Below are 19,655 nucleotides of genomic sequence, written 5' to 3'. Positions count from 1 at the left end.
AAGCTAATAATAACCTCTTAAGCCCCTATGTATCAGCAGAAAGAGTTTTCACAGCTGCAATATCAAGAAAAAAAAAAAAGAGCATTTATGCTGTACAAGGGTGAGGGACAAAGAAGTCCACGTGTCAGTCTATGCTACTGCATAGGCCAGTGTCAGCCTAGGCAAGACTGGCAGTTATAGCTCTTCTTAGCAGTATTTATACCTGGATTGAGGTTCACAATAAATGAAGTGGTTCTTCACATAAAGCGTAGCTAAGCTGTTAGAGCTTCCCAAAGGATGGTGTGGGTGCTAAGGACCATGAAAAAGGAATCCACTGATGAAGACTAAAACTCTAAAACCTACCACTCAGCCGAGAGAGGCCCTCAGCCATTGAAAACCACTGTACAAGTACTCAGATGAACTTCCGTAGGCACTGACTTTTGACTCTTGTCAGAGACAGGATGCTGAGCTGTGTGGATTTGTGGTTTCACCCTATAAAGCTGTTCTTGCATTTCAGGAACATCACAATATCCTCTTCCAGAAGAAGATTTCTGTTCATTCCGAGCAGATGAAATGCTTTCACTTTAAAATTTACTTCTTAGCTGGTAAGCAAGAATATTCTCAAAGTTAGAAAGCAAGAGTGCAGCCTGACACCGATTTGGTTAAAATCCTATCTGCCTCCTTTGGCTGACTTGAGAGAACAAATCAAAGGCAAAGTGAATAAATGAAACATTATTATTAATGTTGTGATTATGATTATTTATTTAGTACTTAAAGACTTTATGGTCATATTAGACTATTGCATGCTTCAGACTCTTGTTCCTGCATATCTGCCATCACATTTCCTGTTTTCATTCCTTCTCCTTACACTATTCATAGAGCATGCCTGGGAGGAGGACACACATCTGACAGCACTCTACCGGGCTGTCAAGTCAGAAATAACTGCCTCAGCAGCATCTGTTAACAAAGCCAGTGTGCTGTGAGCACTTCAGCAGAGCTGCAGAAGGAAAACAAGATTATATAATATCTGAAAGACAGAAAGAATGAGTTACTAGTATTATGATTTATCTTCTTCCAGCGTAACAGGCTAGAAATGCATATGCTTGTGTGTTTTGGAAGATGATGAAACCTAATTTTGTAAATACAACTTCGGCAAAGAAAACTGACAAGACTATTCAAGAACTGTAGGGAGGGTTAAGTTCTAAAACCAATACAATTCTCATATCCTATAAACAAGTCTTCAAAGAACTGACCTTGGCATCTGTGAGAAATTCATTACTAGAACTTTACATACACACACACACTGCCATAATTTCCATCCCTTAGGAAGTCTCATGCCACACCAATCCAATTCTAAAGGCACAGACTACCACTCTAAACACTGTTACAGGTTGTTCAACTAAAACAACATCAAGTGATTTTTCATTTTGGACAATAATTACGTTAAAAAAAACAAAAACAAAAACAAACCAAAAAACCCAAAACAACAAAAAAACCAAACAAAACAAAACAAAAAAAAAAACAAAACAAACACACACAACAGATCAGAGTTCGAGAAAATCACCGTCACGATAAACATGTAAGATGCAAAAGAAATTTCAAACACCTGCAATTCATTCAATAATGACATCCAGTAACTAAAGAGAAAACATTTTTTTGAACCTTAACCTAAGAATCTTCCAGTCAATTTTTTCATTTTCTGCCAGAAGTTTGAAATCCTTGACGGAAGAACTTTGTTAATTAGCTCAGTTATCCATGTAAACATAATGTACAACAACCTGTGTTCCAGATAGATGGATAAAATTACCTTCACGCATTACTAATAAGGAAAAAAAAAAAAGAAACGTTGTTCTGTACTGTCAGATATCTTGTGTTCACCTGCATTCGTAGCATGGAGCACAGGCAAAATGTCTACAATTCTAACCACAATCCAAAAGAAAAAAGTAAATGATAAACGGTTACTGACAATATAACTACTCACAATAAGCTAGCTGTGCCTCACGCTTGCTGTTGTAATCACAGCAAGTCATCTCATGCTTCAATTTGTATGACATAATTTGAAAGCAAATATATTCCCTCCACAAGAAGAACAATGAGCCCTTTAATGCAAATATTGCTAACTTGGAAAACAGGTTGTATGTAACTTAGGAAAGAGATTTGTCAAACTGTCATAAGGACTGTTCAGTCATGTCAGTTTTGTACCACATTCACAGAAAACACAAACAATGCCAATGGTGCAAAATGACACTGAAGAGCCTTCTTTATATCAGCCATGGACATGAGGAAGTACACCTGTTAATGCAACTTCCACGCATAAAAAATATAACAGGAACTGGAGTTCTTTAGGCAGCAAATAAGTTATTTTATTCTTTTCTTTGCATTCTTTCTTTTCTTTATGAACTGCGATATTTAAATACAAACAAGCAAACGTGAAAAGACGTTCACAAGTTGTTGGAAAACATTATTATGTCTAGATCTTGCTTCAACAATTAACCTCTGATGTGGTATGAATTTCTGGATTGTATAGAAGAACCTGCACTTGCTGAAAATTACATTCTATTCCTCAAATAATGCCATAACATTAGTTTACTGTATCACATTTTTGATATTGGTCTTTAGGGTGTTGGAAATTAATCATTTTAGCCTCACTTTAGGCAAAGGACTCCAACTCATGGGTAAGGACAGTATAGGAGAGCTGCAGTGTTTTACATCATGACCTGTTGGCATATTCTTTTTTTCAGTGGTGCTGCTATCACTGTGGGGAGATAGTAGCGGCTGTAGCAGCAGCTTTTGAATTACCAGTTTACAGGTTGTCATATTAAGGTTAACTTTTGCCAATTTTCTGTTAACACCATATGCCAGACTGTAAACTGTCTCCACACTGAAGTCACAATATAAGCAACCAAGCTCCTTCAACTGCAGCAGGAATCACTATAACTATTGAAAAGAACACGAAGCTCATTCAGGACTCAGACTCCCACAGGCAGATCAAAGTACCTTGAGATGTAAACACCAGTGAGATCATTTGTTTGCAAAGCATTTTTCCTGCAAATAAGGTTTAATAATCTGATTTCAGTCAGTGCCTTGAAAAATTTGCAGTCTGACAACATCACAGAAATCTAGCTTCTGCTAAACTTGCCCTGCACTTAAATTAAAAAGTGAAAACTGATGCAGTTCCCTCTTACATCATACAAACAACTCTCAATTCTGAGTACAATTATGGAGACCTCTCCGTTTCACCTTGCTAGCTGGCTAACCCTGGGTCATAAAAGGTGAAAGTCTGAACTTTGGAAGAGACTTGTTATACCCTTCAAACCCAGCCAGTAGCCAGAAATTGTGTCTCTCTCAAACTTCAGAGACAGGCAAGGCAAGGCAAGTCAATGTTGAGAGAAAAATAATAGATCAGACATTTCATCTTCTCATTCACATTCTCCAGCTAAAATATGAATCTGATAATATATTTCAATTTAGGAGATTTCACTTCTGTTCAGAAATAATTCTTTTTTTTCCCCTATTGAAGTGATGGAAAACAATGAACTATTCTCTAAACAGTATAGATCTCTTCCTATAACATTTAAAGCAGTATATATTAGCTTGTATGACTTCATTATTAAATAATTTATAGCTTCTCAATGGTAAGCGTAATGTGTTTAAACTGACCTTGCAAGAAACAGAGTATACAGTCTAAAAATAAATACAGAAAGTCATGATGAAAATTATCTCCGCAGATTGCATCCATTGAAGTACATTACATGTACAACCACTAGTTAAGACATCCTCCCTACAAAAAGGCAGATACTTCTGTTATCAGCATAATGTCACTGTAATTCTCATTACACAGCAGTTTATCAAGGAAAACCACTAACTTCAGAACTACAAAGAAATTAGTTTTGATAAGCAACAAAAACAAGTTTTGACCCAAGTTGACAGACAGTATCCCTTCTAGGCAGGGCTTTAGTGCAAGCCATCCAAGCCTCCGCATGCATAGCAATTTAATTATTTAGCATGTTAAAACACACTACAATCAAAGAATTTACAATTTCACTATACCTACTTGTTTTCCATAATGCTATCACTAAAAGTCTAAAATTTATGCAAAGAAAACAGCTACTGGGCAGCATAACAGACATATTATATACTACATATATGCTATAATTACTATACATTCATATTTATGTAATACTACATCTTCACAGTTTCTGTATTCTTGTTAGATGACACAGTGAAGGATTAGGTAAAATACATGGTCTCAGATAGTGTTAAAGAGAAACAAGATCATCGTACTGCATTGTTTTTAACATAATGGTTAATCCTCCATGTAGAAATACACAAAAATCATCCAAATTGCAGATCAGGTGACACTAAAAAGGCAAATGTCTATCAATGGGAAACGGGAGAGGTGCCTGAGGACTGGAGGAAGGCAAATGTCACTCCAGCCTTCAAAAAGGACAGGAAGGAGGACCCAGCTAACTATAGACCGGTTAGCCTCGACTCCATCCCTGAGAAATTGATGGGACAGCCTATCCTTGGTGCCATCTCAAGGCATATCAAGGATAAGGGGGTCATTAGGGGCAGTCAACATAACTTCAACAAGGGGAAGCTGTGCTTGACCAACCTCACTGACTTTTTTGAGGACATAACGAGGTGGGTGGACAATGGCAGGAGGGTGGATGTGGTCTACCTTGACTTCAGTAAGGCATTTGACACACTTTCCCATAGCATCCTTACAGCTAAACTGAGGGAGTGCAGTCTGGATGATCAGGTAGTGAGATGGACTGTGAACTGGCTGAAGGGAAGAAGCCAGAGAGTCGTGGTCAACGGAGCAGAGACTAGTTGGAGGCCAGTATCTAGTGGAGTGCCTCAAGGGTCAGTACTGGGGCTTGTATTATTCAATATATTCATCAATGATTTGGACAAGGGAATAGAGTGTACTATCAGCAAGTTTGCTGATGACACCAAGCTGGGAAGAGTGGCTGACACACCAGAAGGCTGTGCTGCCATCCAGCGAGACCTGGACAGGCTGGAGAGTTGAGCAGGGAAAAATTTAATGAAATATAACAAGGGCAAATGTAGAGTATTGCATCTGGGCAGGAACAACCCCAGATTCCAGTATAAGTTGGGGAATGACCTGTTAGAGAGCAGTGTAGGGGAAAGGGACCTGGGGGTCTTGGTGGACAGCAGAATGACCATGAGCCAGCACTGTGCCCTTGTGGCCAGGAAGGCCAGTGGCATCCTGGGGTGTATTAGAAGGGGAGTGGTTAGTAGGTCAAGAGAGGTTCTCCTTCCCCTCTACTCTGCCCTGGTGAGACCACACCTGGAATATTGTGTCCAGTTCTGGGCCCCTCAGCTCAAGAAGGACAGGGAACTGCTAGAGAGAGTCCAGCGCAGGGCAACAAAGATGACTGAGGGAACAGAGCATCTCCCTTATGAGGAAAGGCTGGGGGAGCTGTGTCTCTTTAGCTTGGAGGAGACTGAGGGGTGACCTTATTAATGCCTACAAATATATAAAGGCTGAGTGTCATGAGGATGAAGCTAGGCTCTTCTCGGTGACAGCCAATGGTAGACAAGGGGTAATGGGTTTAAACTGGAACACAAGAGGTTCCACTTAAGAAAATTCTTCTCAGTGAGGGTATCAGAACACTGGAACAGGCTGCCCAGGGGGGCTGTGGAGTCTCCTACTCTGGAGACATTCAAAACCCACCTGGACGCCTTCCTGTGTAGCCTCATCTAGGTGTTCCTGCTCCGGCCGGGGGATTGGACTAGATGATCTTTTGAGGTCCCTTCCAATCCCTAACATTCTGTGAACCATTTATTAAAGACACCTAATATTCTAGGTGACTTTCTGAAGACAGGTACCAGTTAACATTCACTTGTTTAGTCTCATATGATATAAAAGATTTTCCCAAATAAGAAAAATACCATGTATCACTACTATTCTTTTCCAATATAATCCAATTTTCACATGCTTTCAACACAAGGCATATTCACCATCGAATAACAGCCTCAATGGCTTTGTACACCCTGGTTAAGTGCTTAAGTATGAGTGGTAACGTGAATGGTTGCACCACGCCGGCTTTATAGAATCACTGTTCTCAACAGCCAAGGGATTTATCAAGCCTACTGAAATGAGCAGACTTCTTCCATTAACTTACTGCCCTCTGAATGAAGGGAAAAGACTACAATTATTTTAGAAATTCCATATTGTTAGTTTTTTATCTGCATAATACATATGTAGTTTATGGTTCAGTTTTCATTAGCCAAAAAAAGGAGGAAAAAAAATTTTCTGATCCTTCATTTTCTCCTCACTGCATGGTCCTGATTTTTAAAACTTTGTAATTTTATGTTTCATTACATAAGCTGCACAATTATGATGAACACTCTATTGTCCATGGCAACTTACCCAGATTGGATAAAATCATTTCTGTGCTCATTTGTAGTTCAAGCTTACATTCTACAGCTATACAGCTTTCAATTTAACCACTTTATTTCCACCATCACTCTGAGTACAGATACATTATTGCCATTTTGTTCATGTTGCTAAGAAACCAAGCTTCTAAATTCTTCCAGCCCTACAGACCTACAACACAAACTGTATATTTAAATAGGTCTCCCCATTTTGGCAGGGTTCACCAGCTCAAGTACAGAGCTAGATCTAAGGCCTCTGCATTCACAAAATGCTCTGGAGGGCCTGCAAGTGTTGAGAAGCAAGGGATCTTCCAGCTCCTGGGATGGTTCTGCCCTTCCTCAGGAAGTAGAATAGATTCCATGTGGTGAATTCAGCTGTACTTAGACTCAGCACAAAAAAAACAGGTCAGGATAACAGTTTTTAAATAACAATAACACAAAACAAATCAAACAGTTGATGCTAAGTTACAAAGGACTACAAAAAGGGCACATGCAGTCCAGCAAAAAAGTGCTTGTTTGGTCTTGTCAATGAGATTTGCTGACTTAAAAACACACAAGAAAAACCACCTTACGCATTTGGAGACCTAAGGAACAAGAAACACAGATGTTCACCTCCTGCATGTAAGTTTATTTATAACTTCTTTGGAAGTACGTTCTTACCACCTGGAAATGAAAATTTACACCAGATTTTGATCTACTGCTATTTGCTACGATTTACTGTACAAGAAAATATTTTGCATGCATAGAGACACATAAATCACCATTCACTTAAATAGTAGTGGTTATTACCATTGCTGCTTCTTACCAAGTGACCAGAATTGTGGCAAGCAGACACACCATTAGCAAAAAATTCAACTCCAGGAAAGAAAATACATTAGTTTTAAGTTCTAATGCACATTCTAATGCTTCAGCATTACAAGAGAGGGGCTGTGGGCACGTGCAGCAATTAACATTGCCTTTGGCAGTGCAAACAAAACAACGAACTCATCTGTTTAAACTCAATTTATGCATCTAATTTCACAACAAGTAAGAGGCAGAATGCTGTCTCTGTAAACCACTTCTTTTATTGCAAACTTATTTCCCTGTAAAGCTTGAAGTGATGGCGAGGATTTATCCAAACAATAACCAGAGTAGCTTCAGATTTTCAGTGCAGGTTGCAAATACTACATTGGACAAGCAAGGCACTCATTTTATTAAAAGTGCCAGATATTCAGAAAAAAAAAATATTACACATGGAAGCCAGCTGTTCATTTAATAATTTCCTAACTACCAAGTGCTTGACTTCATCAAGCTGGTGTTCTCCAAGTAATTTTGCAGAAGGAATTTTCACGTAGATTGAAGGTGTCCTGGCTCTTCACACCTGCATTGGTGTAAGAGTTAAATAACTGCACATTCAAGACAGATGTAATTAGATGGAAGGAATACAGATGAGAAGGATGCTTATAATGATACAACACAACTATCTAGTAGAATGCCAGCATCCAATTGCTAAGTGTGGCAAAGGGAAGATGCATGAAGGAAGAGACTCTGCATGGACAGAAGACAACTAAATGTTAACAGGGGAGGAAAGGATGGTAAAAAAAGAAAACCCATGAGACTGACTTTGATTTTAAACAAACTAAGAGGAAGTGACAAGAGTATATATTTAATCAAGTTTACTATCTTAAGCAGAAATTACTTTCCCTTCTTCTGCTCCCCTCTTTGACCATTGCTAAGAGAATTTTAACACTTTCACTCAATTAACTGCTTATAAATTAAAAAATGCGAGGAAGGAAGAGCTTCCCAGTTCTTTCTTTTTTGTATTACTTCAGTGTGTTTCTCAGTGCTCACAATAACAAGCTTTCTTTGCAACATTTCACCTAGTCAAAATTTCAAATCATATGGTGTTTTTTGTTACTTCTAACACCCCTACTTAGGAGGTTTATGCCTCTCTGAATCAAGCAGAAACAGATTTATCTCTAGCAGTAATGATTAAAAAGAGACTGTTAATTTCTGCCTCAAAGAAATATTGAAGACAGTAAGACTTCCAAAATCCTGCTGCAGCAAAGACAGACCAGGTAGCTGCAGAATAGCCAGCCTTCCCTTATTTGACAGCAAACTTGCCAACTGCCAGAAATAAGTTAATATCTGCCTGGTATCAGAAGTCATCCCATATAATGTAACTGCTGGCCAAGCACACAGAAAAACATCCAGCCGCTTTCAGGTTTAAAGGATCCCTCTGAAAGGCAGATTAACTAAAGAGAAACATTAACTGGTTATGAAAAAAAGGTTGGTTTTGTTTATTAAACAACCCTCCACAGAAAACCCTAAAACAAAAAACCCCACAAAACCAGAAAAATACACCACCAAGAAACTTTTAAGTGGAAATTAACATTAACTTACCAATTGATGCATCACCATCCAAGAGATTGTCATCTTCAGAGGTCTGAAAGTCCATAATTACACCTGCTCCATCTAAAAGCTCCTCATCGCTGCTTGCGCTAGTTATACTGTTGTAGCTGTTTCGATAGTAGCCTCTATGAAACAACTGCTCAGACTCCATTTAGCTGCTTTATAACCTATATAAAGAAAATGAGTTATTTTCTATTTGAATATGCACAAAAGACTGAGAAGTTTACATCAAATAAAACAAACAAAATAAAAACTATATTTCATGCTTCAGGGAAAAATATTAAGGTCACAATACTCTAAACTACAAAACATGTAGCAGTAATACAGAACATTTTATATATAGAACATTTTGCACACATCTGTAATGATCTTTAACTGGATGATGCTTCCTCATCCCCTTCCTTGGCCTCCCCTTAGTTCAATGTTATCATCATGAAAGTATTTCACTCTCAGTACAGGTGGTTGGAATGTGCATGCCCCACGCGTAAGCATGTGCATTGCACCATGGAGCTGGTGCAAAACCCAGCCAACGTTAAGGTTAAAAAATTAGTTTCTTTAGTCATGTTATCTTTGTACTATGCCTGCTTGCAGTGAAACAGATGGCAAGCTGAAGTTGTAGCCCCTTGAACGTAACTGTTCATCTTATTTTGCACAGAAGAGCAAAAATATAAAAGTTGAAAACAGCCCAAAATCTTCATGTCCACATAAAGCTTTCAAAACCCATACCTACCTGCCTTTTATTTGGTTCTTACTTTATTTTTAAACACAATGAGGTGTCAGCAACACCTGCTTTTGTGCACTAACATGTTAGGTTTTCACAGACTCAGGCTGAGTCCTCCTTTGCCTTGTGGAGTTAAATCCACAAAAATAACTTTGTGACTGGGGTGTGAGGGAGGACATGATCAGACCTTGGTTCCATGTTCTTCTTTAGCAAAAGAAAATCTTGTGTTTGTCATTTCTCAAAGATCATCATTCCTTATTAACATACAACAGTCCAATATACATTTTTTCAGTAATAAGAAATTTTTCATTCCCTCCAATAAAGGAGTTGTCCCCCCAAACCACCTCCAAATCTTTTCCTTATACCCTTTTTCCTCTGCTGATCTCCAAATTCTGTAACCATTCACTTTAACTTCTACAACGCTATATAGACTGTAAACATCCAGCCAGCTGGCAGCAATAAAAACAGGTAACAGGACTTCCATTCCAGATCCCTCTCCTCTAGCCAGCTGTCAAGCCTTGTGAGGTACCGCCACAGTGGCTGCCCAGTATCAAGAGCTAAGAGTGGACGCCAGACAGACAGCTTTCCTATATTGGCAAATGACTCAACCTTGTAAATAAGTTAGCTAGAGGAAGGGGTGAAAAACAAAGCAACAAGGTTTGCTAGGTAGCTGCAGGTGGAACTCTCAGCACTGTGCAGCCACGTGATAACACGAGATAAGGCTCTATACAGATCAATGTGAATCGCATCACATGGTGAGGGGCAGCAGAACCAACCCAACTTACCTTACAAAGCAATGGGCTCTGACCCAACTACTACCATTCACAAAAGTCACAAGAATGAGCTCAGCATGCAATAACAATCCCCAAATTAATCTAATACAAGAATTATCAGTTAAGAGATAGAACTTCATTAAGATCACAGTGATGATGGAGTACAAAACAGCTTTCCTTCTACAGGGCAACAAAATGGACCGGGACTCCTCAGTCTGGAAAAGATTCATGTAGAAGCCAACATAACCTACATCAGCAGAATCACAAGGTCATGAAGAAAGTTAAGAGTATCCACTGTTTTTCAATAGTCCTTGCATGTCATAATGAAAGAAGTTAGGTGACAACGGGAGAATAAAGAGCTGATTCTTCACACTGCATGTAGGGAAGTGGTGGAATTCTTTGCTACTTTGCAGAAGTAGGCAATGGTTCATAAAGTAGCCTGACAAATTCACAGAAGAAAAAAAGAACATCAAAAGGTATTAAGGATGACACCTCTGGTGGAAATGCTAGAGGCTAGGAAAGCATTCTGGAGATGTGCATATGCTTATTCTGTTCTTACACTCTTCTCTAGAGATCTGCTATCAGGCAAGACAGATCCCTTTGGCTTTACTCATTCTCATTTCCTTAAAGAAAAAAAAAATTAGAATATTTACAATTTGAAACATACTCTCTCTTCAAATAAATTTCTTCCATTCATCTTCATGTGATAATTCTGTTTGATCTTCTACCATTTTACAGTAACAGAAAAAAACTTCCTAATGGACAGACAAAAAAATTTCATAGTGCCATATTATGAACCATATCCTATATTAGAAAATATAGTTGCTTATATCTGGAAACAATAAAAGCATCTTCATTTTTTCCCCAAATAAATCAGATCACAATTTACTATTTATTCAGAAGCTATACTTTAAACTGTTCAACTGCTACTAAGTTTCTCAAACACAGTAATTTTTGACATTCCAAATAAAATGGTACCTACAAAGAAAATGCACCAAAAAAAAGTCTGATCACAAACAGCCTGACTATTTCATTATTATGCTCATAGAAAGTCCTGTTAATACCACTCTGCCAGTGCCAACTGGATACCATCATAAACCGAAGCCACACAGCACAGCTGAAATGAGACATTGGGACTTGCCAGAAGTGTTTCCACTCATTGCATCATTCATCACCTTCCTCCACCTGCCACATGCACCAAAAATTATATTCTAGACTCTCATCTGTCAATTGGCCTCCTGTTTGAGTGAAATCTTTGTTACTTTTACATTCGTCTGATTTTTCCTACATTCAGACGAGGTTTGCAAGTAAGGAAAAAAGTCTCCTGCCTTGTCCATAAAAGTAGCACTAGAAGACAAAGAGCACAGAACAGAAACTCCTCCCTGCAGCACATTGTAAATTTTAGTCTATTGTGTTCTCTTCCTGTTGTATATCTGACTTTTTTAATAGTTAATTTTTTTCAGTTATGTACTAATCTTTATTACAAAGGAGAAAATTAAGCAGCAAGAGAACGACCACCTTTCAGTTAGCAATCACCAAAAGTTGCTTGTAAATACATCAAAACAAAAAAGAGGTAGCAAATCTAGACCCCAAAAGTACTACTAATTCTATGTAAAGCCCAGGCCTCCAAGCTCAAAATTCACACTGCTCCAAGGACTCCTGAAGAGAATACACATTTTGTAAACCACAGGCAGAAACATAACTAGCAAAGGCAATTACTTGAGCTCAGAAGGAACTGATTCTATAGTGTTAACAGACACAAATTAAGGAGACAGAAGTAGTAAATTCTGTTATTAACATTCACTTTTGTTATGTTTGATGCATACTGAGGGCATGGCTAAAACCTGCTTAGTCTTCAAATTATTGTACCAAGTTTGAAAGCCACATACAGATTTTTCATCTAATAAAGACATTTTCCTGTAATGGCCACAGCAGAAATATTTATTACAGCATGAAGCTGAAATACTGTAAATGTCTCTTTAAAAAAATAAGTTTCTTTTTATTAAATTCCACAGCTTCAGTTAATCTTACTACACACCTGCTATTCAGAATAAGATGTCTTTTTAATCACTTTAGAGAAATGTCAGAACAGCGGATTATAGATATTAAATCTTCCAATAACTGAGAAAAAGCTTTCAGCCTGGTGGTCTACAATGCAAGGGAAAGTTTAATCAACTAGTAACTGACAAACAACCCCAACAGGCTCTTCAGAGCCAGACCAAGCATATTGCAAAGAAACCACACACCATCTCCACACAGATGCCATCCCTCATGCCAACTCCTTTGGCACACACACGCACACAGTTACACCACAGGCAGGATTCTACAGGCTGACCCTTCTTGTTTTGAAACACTATATGTCCCCTGCTGCACAAGTACCACTTTTGACAGACCTCTCCTACAACCAAGCAGAAGTAGTAACACCAAAACCATTCATTACAAGCACCCTAATCAAGATTCTTAAGAACTGTACATTAGTCCTCTGCATTCAAAGAGACTCAACTACCCTAACTGCTTTGTATCTAACACTGTGTTACAGATACTACCTTATGCAGGGAATAAGAGCATGAGAATGCTAACTGTCCGATAAGCTTCATATGGGACTAAAATTTTGCTTCTTGGGAGCACATCAATCACTAATTTGTCTATTAGCTCTTCAATTAAGCAGCAAGAGAACGACCACCTTTCAGTTAGCAATCACCAAAAGTTGCTTGTAAATACATCAAAACAAAAAAGAGGTAGCAAATCTAGACCCCAAAAGTACTACTAATTCTATGTAAAGCCCAGGCCTCCAAGCTCAAAATTCACACTGCTCCAAGGACTCCTGAAGAGAACACACATTTTGTAAACCACAGGCAGAAACACAACTAGCAAAGGCAATTACTTGAGCTCAGAAGGAACTGATTCTATAGCGTTAACAGACACAAATTAAGGAGACAGAAGTAGTAAATTCTGTTAAATTCTGTTAGAAAAGGTTTTGTTTAACAAAGTAGGATACAAAGTTAGGGATGCACTATCTTGAGCTGTGTTAATCTTTCAAGACAACTTAAGAACGTATGCTTATGTAACTTTAAAATAATGTTAGCAAGTAAGAGATCTGACTCGCTTGAGCGAAGGAAATCGAGTGATCTGGACACCATGAGTAGACTCCTCCTCAGAAACAGGTTGCTGGGGATAGCAAGGAATAGCCAGAAAAACATTTTTTCTACAACAGACAGAAAAGAACTAGTACCATGCCTAACCCAGGCTGGTGCTGATTATCCTTTGTGGATACTGGAAGCGTGCAGTCATACAAGAGAGCCGGCACAAATGCTTATGGAGTTGTGAAGAGAGAACGAACCAGCCAACTTGCCATTTTATAATGTCAGATTCATTCCACAGATTCCCTGCCCTATCCAAATGGGCACTAAAAGGCAAGTGGGGAAAGATGGGTATTACTCAAGAGAAACTGCAAACAGGGAAAAAAGGTACTGGCCTAATGCTAGCCAAAACCAACAATCTGAAAAAGCAAACAATCTTATGCCACAGTCTCAAAAAACCCTAGTTATAGTAAATATTTAAGTAATAAACTTTTTTTCCAACCTAGACTACTGTAAAAATCCCAGAGCTATTACAAAGGACTGAGAACATTACAGATATTTCATTTAACTTATTTCTATAAAGCATTACAGTTTTGATCCAGAGGCCAGTCCAGATACCTCAGAAAGCAGACTCAAAAATGCTTCAGATCATCTTTGGAAAAAAGTGAAGTAATGCACGGTAAGAATAAAATAAAGTAGAAACAAAATTCTAAGCAATATTCACGGAGCTTTTGGAACAGGTAAGGAATGTGACTCAACTCACACACCCAAGTCTTCTATGAAAAGACTGTAAAGCAATAAAGGTGCAACTAACCCGTCACGCTTCCATTACTAAGGTATTTCCAGGATGTCTTGACCCATCAAAATTCTTCTACAAAGCAGGTTAACATAGAAGCCTCTGACACTAAAAAAATTAAACCACCACCAAAAAACCCAACAAAACAAAAACACCAACAAAAAGTCTTAACAAAACCAAAGAACAAACAGCTAAAGCAGGATGTCTTTCCTGTTACAACTAGGGAGAGGAGAAGAAAGTAAAAAGTATGTATATCGAATTGTAAAAGATCTAATCAAATACAGTGCAGGCAGGAACTACATTGGTATAGGAGAACAGCACAGAAACAGTTACATTATTAATAGAAAAAAGCACGTAAGGCTATTGCAGTTTTCTGCACAGTCTAGTACCTCAGGCACTTTTCTACTCTGAAACATCAGATGTCCTGCTTATCTTCCAAGCTCTACAAAGAAAAGGTCAAGCAGAGAAGCGAGTCAGCTGAGGGAACCACTTTCAACTCAGAGAAGTGTCCCTAGAGAAGACAGAGTAGGACAGTTAGAAGTCTGATTTACAGGACATTTGTTGTCAGGCGATTTGAGTAACCTGTAAATCTCTGCTACGTGTTCTGCTGTCCCATAAAAACACTTTTCTTTATCTCAAAGGGGTGGCAGGAAACAAAGGCATCTTAAGTTTCTTGTTTCCCTGGGAGGAAGGTGGAGTGAAAACTTAAAAGTACTCTTCCAGATTCCAAATCTGATTTAGTGGAGGAAGAAGTGGGGGGAAAAAAACCCCAACACCACACACTACCCCCTATCTCCCCCCCCCCCCCCCCCCAACAATCAAACAAAAGAGCCCACAAACAAACAAAACAATGATTATTCTTGTTAACAGAAAAGCTTTTTCCAAAACTAAGAATCTCAATAAACCCCAAAATCAGTGTAATATTCCATTTTTCTGTTCAGTACTAACAAGAGCTAAAAGGAAGTCATCTGTCCCCTAACTCACACATACATTCATGCAAACCCTACAAAAGCACAGCACCTAGTGATAAATGCTATGCAGACACAGAACAAAAGCAAATGAAATGAAAATTAAGAATACAATCTCTAAACATGTGTCCTACAGTAGAGGAAATGCAGTGATGGGAATAGAAAAGTCATTTGCTGTAAATTTAAAAAAAAAAAAAAAAAAAAGGATTTTAAAGGTTTTAACTGGTAAGAACCTTCAAAAGTCATTTTTTGTTATAAACAGAAATTCTAAATACATCATCTTATTTAAAAAGTATCCAACTACTATATACCTTAAGAACAGGTAAATAATATGACAGAAACATTCCCCACACCCACACTTAAATTAAAATTATCATATACCTCACATATGGCGATATGTGTCAGAACAATTGCCCAAAAAATGCAAGAGGTCAAGAACAGCTTTAAACGCTTACTTCCAAACTTTTCATATGATGTTACTTTAAAATTACACAGTGTCATCTTTTTTATTTTTTAAATAAGCCTACCCTTCAGAAAGAAATTTTGAGCTCAGAAATAAGACTATTATAACAGTTTTTTAAAAGACCATGTTGTGGCCACTCTACCATCTTTAGTCTCACCAGCATCAGAATTACATTCTCACTTTCATCGCAGACCCAGCATATCTAACCTCCATTTATTTATTTTGCCTGTCATGTGAAGATTGCTAAGTGAGATGAGAACATCACTAATCTTCTGAACTTCAGGTTTTTTGATCACTAGCAGACTTTTTCTTCATAAAAATGCTAAAAAAAAAATCTTACACTTCAATTCAAATACAGAGGGGAAGACAAGCGCAATAGCAGCTTTCCCGAACTTTCTCAAGTCAGCTTGGACCATAAAAATTCTTAAGGATACTCAAGAACCCAAACTCTTAACAATTTAGGGAATGCATATTCTAACCTTGCAAAAATAAATACACAGAAGATCATTCTCTAGAGGATTCAAAAAAACCCATCTGAAACTAATTTGAACTCATTTCAGGGACAATACTGTTCTCATTGCAGTCATTTAGTGAAAAAGGATCTTGGTCAATTTTTAGGTCATATTTAGAAAAATAAAGTCACAAAGGAGCACTGCCAGTTAACTGAAAGCTATTTGCGTTAAAAACAAAAACAAAAAAGCAACCTCTGAGTTTATATATTATGTTCTCTTGGAACAAAAGATTCAAAGTCAACTTGCAAAATATACCTAGGTAAATTTTAGTCTAGTTTCATTCACAGCTGCTTCCAAAATAACATCAATGTTTGTGGAGGAAAGATACACAAACTCAAATATTCTTTAAACAAGAAAAAAAGCAAGGGCAATAACAGAAACACACAGACAAAACTACATGAAAAGATTATACTTGTAAAGCAGGAAGATAATTTTAGCATTAAAACTGTAACACCACCACCACCCCCCACCCAGTATTCATATCTACTTTCTAGAATTTACTGAATCTTACCACTCTTAGTTATAAAAGCTGAATATAATATAACAGCATGCAAAGTTTTTTCACTTTTATGATACGTACCAACACAGAATATCAGCACTATATCTGATCTTCACAGAAGTGGAATCAATAAAAAATATTCATTTTTATAGGACTTTTAACCTTCTCAGCTTAAAAAAAACCTCACACAAAACCAAAAAACTAAAAGCTGCCAGCCTAATTACAGGATGAATACTGAACTCATGCTTCTAGTCATATGATTCCAAACATTAAGGGTATTGACTTCAGTTTGTATGAACTATTCAAAAGTACTTCATCTCCACTCTGTAAAAATGTCTTAACCACTAAGGCCGCGGCTACTCATAGCTGTGACAGCTGAAGGTCTGTACCACCTGGCATAAAGATATTCACCTATATGATGGAATTGCTTCTTTCACATTCACCAGGTTACCAATATAAACACTTTTAAATTGCTTTCAATCAAAACTAGTGGGATTAGCTAAAAACTTGGATTTAAACTCACTAAACTAACCTCATGTATTGATACATTAGAAAAAACCCTGCTATCTGAGCTGAAGAGTAGTCTCCCACACAGGGACAGCAATAAGCAGCTACGTGAGTGGTAAGGTCTCTTAAGAGGGTTTTAGTTAATTATTTAAAGAGAAAAAAACAAAACAAAAGCGCTAAGAACATAATTCCTTAGCATGAACCCGAACCAAATATAAAACCAAACACAACTCAAAAGCTTAAGCTTCACAGACAAGTACTGATGCTTAGCTAAGTCATGGTAAACAATTGTGTCTGTGGCTGCCACTTCAGAGCAAGCCTAAAATACATGCAATATATTCGTATTAGTTTCTAAATTAATGGATTGGTACCTATAGGGGTAAATATTTTGTTCAGAGAAGATGGAGAATCTCTTTAGCAAAATAATCTTTGGTGTTTCTTCTCTGATCATACTCACATGAGAATGACATGGAAATTCATTAAGACAACTGAAAGGTAAAACCCATACTCTTCTTTTGAAGGGCAGGAACTATGACTGTCTTTGGCCACGATTCTCATTTTCTGTTTGATGAAAAGACACGGGAATAGCATGTAACCTTCTCTTTGCAGTTTTTAAAGTATTTTGTTCCTTTTTAATATAGACTTGTGTTGCAGTCATCTGAGGGTTACACAAACAATGGAACAGAGCTTTAATACACCATAGGAATTACCAGAAGTCTTGTCATTCATACTACTTTCTCTTTTCAGATAAATGCACTGAACAGTCCTCAGCTATGTGCACAGATTCATAAGTTCAGGGTCACACTTGAGCTGGATATCTTTCAGATAATTTTGTTCCAGTTCAATACATTTATATCTGAATGATTAATAAAAGTACTCAAGGAATGAAAAAGAAACTTTATATTAAAGGAAATAAGAGAGCATCACAGAAAAGAGGTTCTGCAAGCCAAGGCAGACTCCAGCAAAAAGAGAAGCACATGAAAAGTATTCATTCTTGATAGACAAAATTATAATTCAGGATAGTCAAACTGGAATTTGAAGAAGTACCACTATCCCCATTTTAACTCTAAGCATCTTCTCAATAACAGCAGCTACCACAGATTTTTAAGATCCTTGCACTGAACTCCAATTTATTTATAAACACACTAAAGCCCCTGAATCAAGAAACAAAAATATCCTATGGATCTCTCCAAAAACTAGCACAGGCAGACAACGACTGCTTATGAAATCTTGTGGTGACCCCTGGTGGGTCCTGTTTACTTACTCTCCCTACCACCGATTTTCAAACTTCAAAGAAGTGAATACCAGCTACTAAGGAACCCATTCACTGTACTCAGGTCAGAAATTACAAGTCTTTGGTCGCCAAGAAGTACAAAAGGCTGGGGGTTCTTCTTGGTATGTGTAATGCACAGATAAACTGACAGATGCAGCTATTCAGACTTTAAGGCTGGGAGCCCTGACAATAGGCTTGCCTTTTTTCTTGCTCTGGATAATCTTAAGCAGCAGGGTTAAGGCAGCAAGGTGAGGAAGGACTGAAGCAATCTACAAGAAACACCTGGATCTGGCTCATAGCTGAGCTTCTTGCATGTACTAGGGAGAAGCTGCCTCATTTTTGTAAATACAGCATATCCAACTATTACTGATTGCCATTCTGGTCTTCCTCAAAGGATGAAAGAAATTTGTTTAGGAAAGACCCGTGAACCTCTGATGTTAGTGCATAAGATTGCTAATGGCTTGTCTCTGATTTTGAATAAAAATATATACCTTAACAAAAAAAATCCCCAAACAAAAACACAACTACAACAACAAACACTAACACAACAAAACCCCAAAACCAAACCAAAAGGCAGTGAAGCCCTGGATGCACAAACACCACCAGAAGTGAAGCAGTCACTAAAACAAGTGTGTTAGCTGTTCTGAATGCATAGCAAGTTCCCCTCACTTGAATATTTTTCTCTCCAGCTGTGAAACTTAGCTGGCTGTTTGGCAAATGCAACTTGTAAAATTATGTATACTTTGTCGGGGTCTACAAATGGTAGACAAGTTCCTGGCAGGAGAGTCTGGAGGGAAATTATTATTGTTAAATAGTGGTATCAAGTTGAAAGCATTAACTGAGGTGGATATTTTATGAGGGAAAAAAGAAAGTGGCTTTATGGGAGATTTTTAGTTTTGAAAATTATAGAAAAAAACAATTCAGTAATACTTCACTAAAAGGCTTCTAGTTAACAGAACTAACACAAGGAGGTCAGTTATCTTAAACGTTACATAACCACAGAGATGAGATCAGTTCACTGGGTTCATAGATCAAATTTACTAAGAATAACCCATCCTCTACCTATACAAAGAACCAAAAGGTTTTTAAAAACTTCTTAGAGGAATAAGCATTCAGAATTTTGTGAGTTAGGTTTCTGCAGTCTTATAAGCTTCATTGCACAAGTTAAAAGAATATTCATGTCACAGCACAAACCAGAAGAAAACTGGTAATCTGTAAGACTGATAATAATTGCATTTACTCATTCTTGTAGTGTTCCACATAAGAATAAAAGTTTTCTGCAAAACAA

The 19,655-nt window shown here is 37.7% G+C and overlaps 1 protein-coding gene across 3 annotated transcripts in view; it reads right to left on the bottom strand.

Moving 5' to 3' along the window:
• Positions 1-19,655, bottom strand: part of CLCN3 (chloride voltage-gated channel 3) — a 73,381-nt gene that overhangs the window by 48,523 nt on the left and 5,203 nt on the right. For all 3 annotated transcript variants that reach the window (XM_080343537.1, XM_080343539.1, XM_080343538.1), the window contains exon 2: positions 8,767-8,942. In XM_080343537.1, coding sequence (XP_080199663.1) covers positions 8,767-8,926 — 160 coding nt within the window. In that variant the 5' untranslated portion in view covers positions 8,927-8,942. The remainder of the gene's footprint in view (positions 1-8,766; positions 8,943-19,655) is intronic.

Source organism: Nesoenas mayeri (genome assembly GCF_963082525.1).
Source record: "Nesoenas mayeri genome assembly, chromosome: 4".
In the NCBI taxonomy this organism is placed as follows: domain Eukaryota; kingdom Metazoa; phylum Chordata; class Aves; order Columbiformes; family Columbidae; genus Nesoenas; species Nesoenas mayeri.
This window is presented reverse-complemented; position numbering and strand designations above follow the sequence as displayed.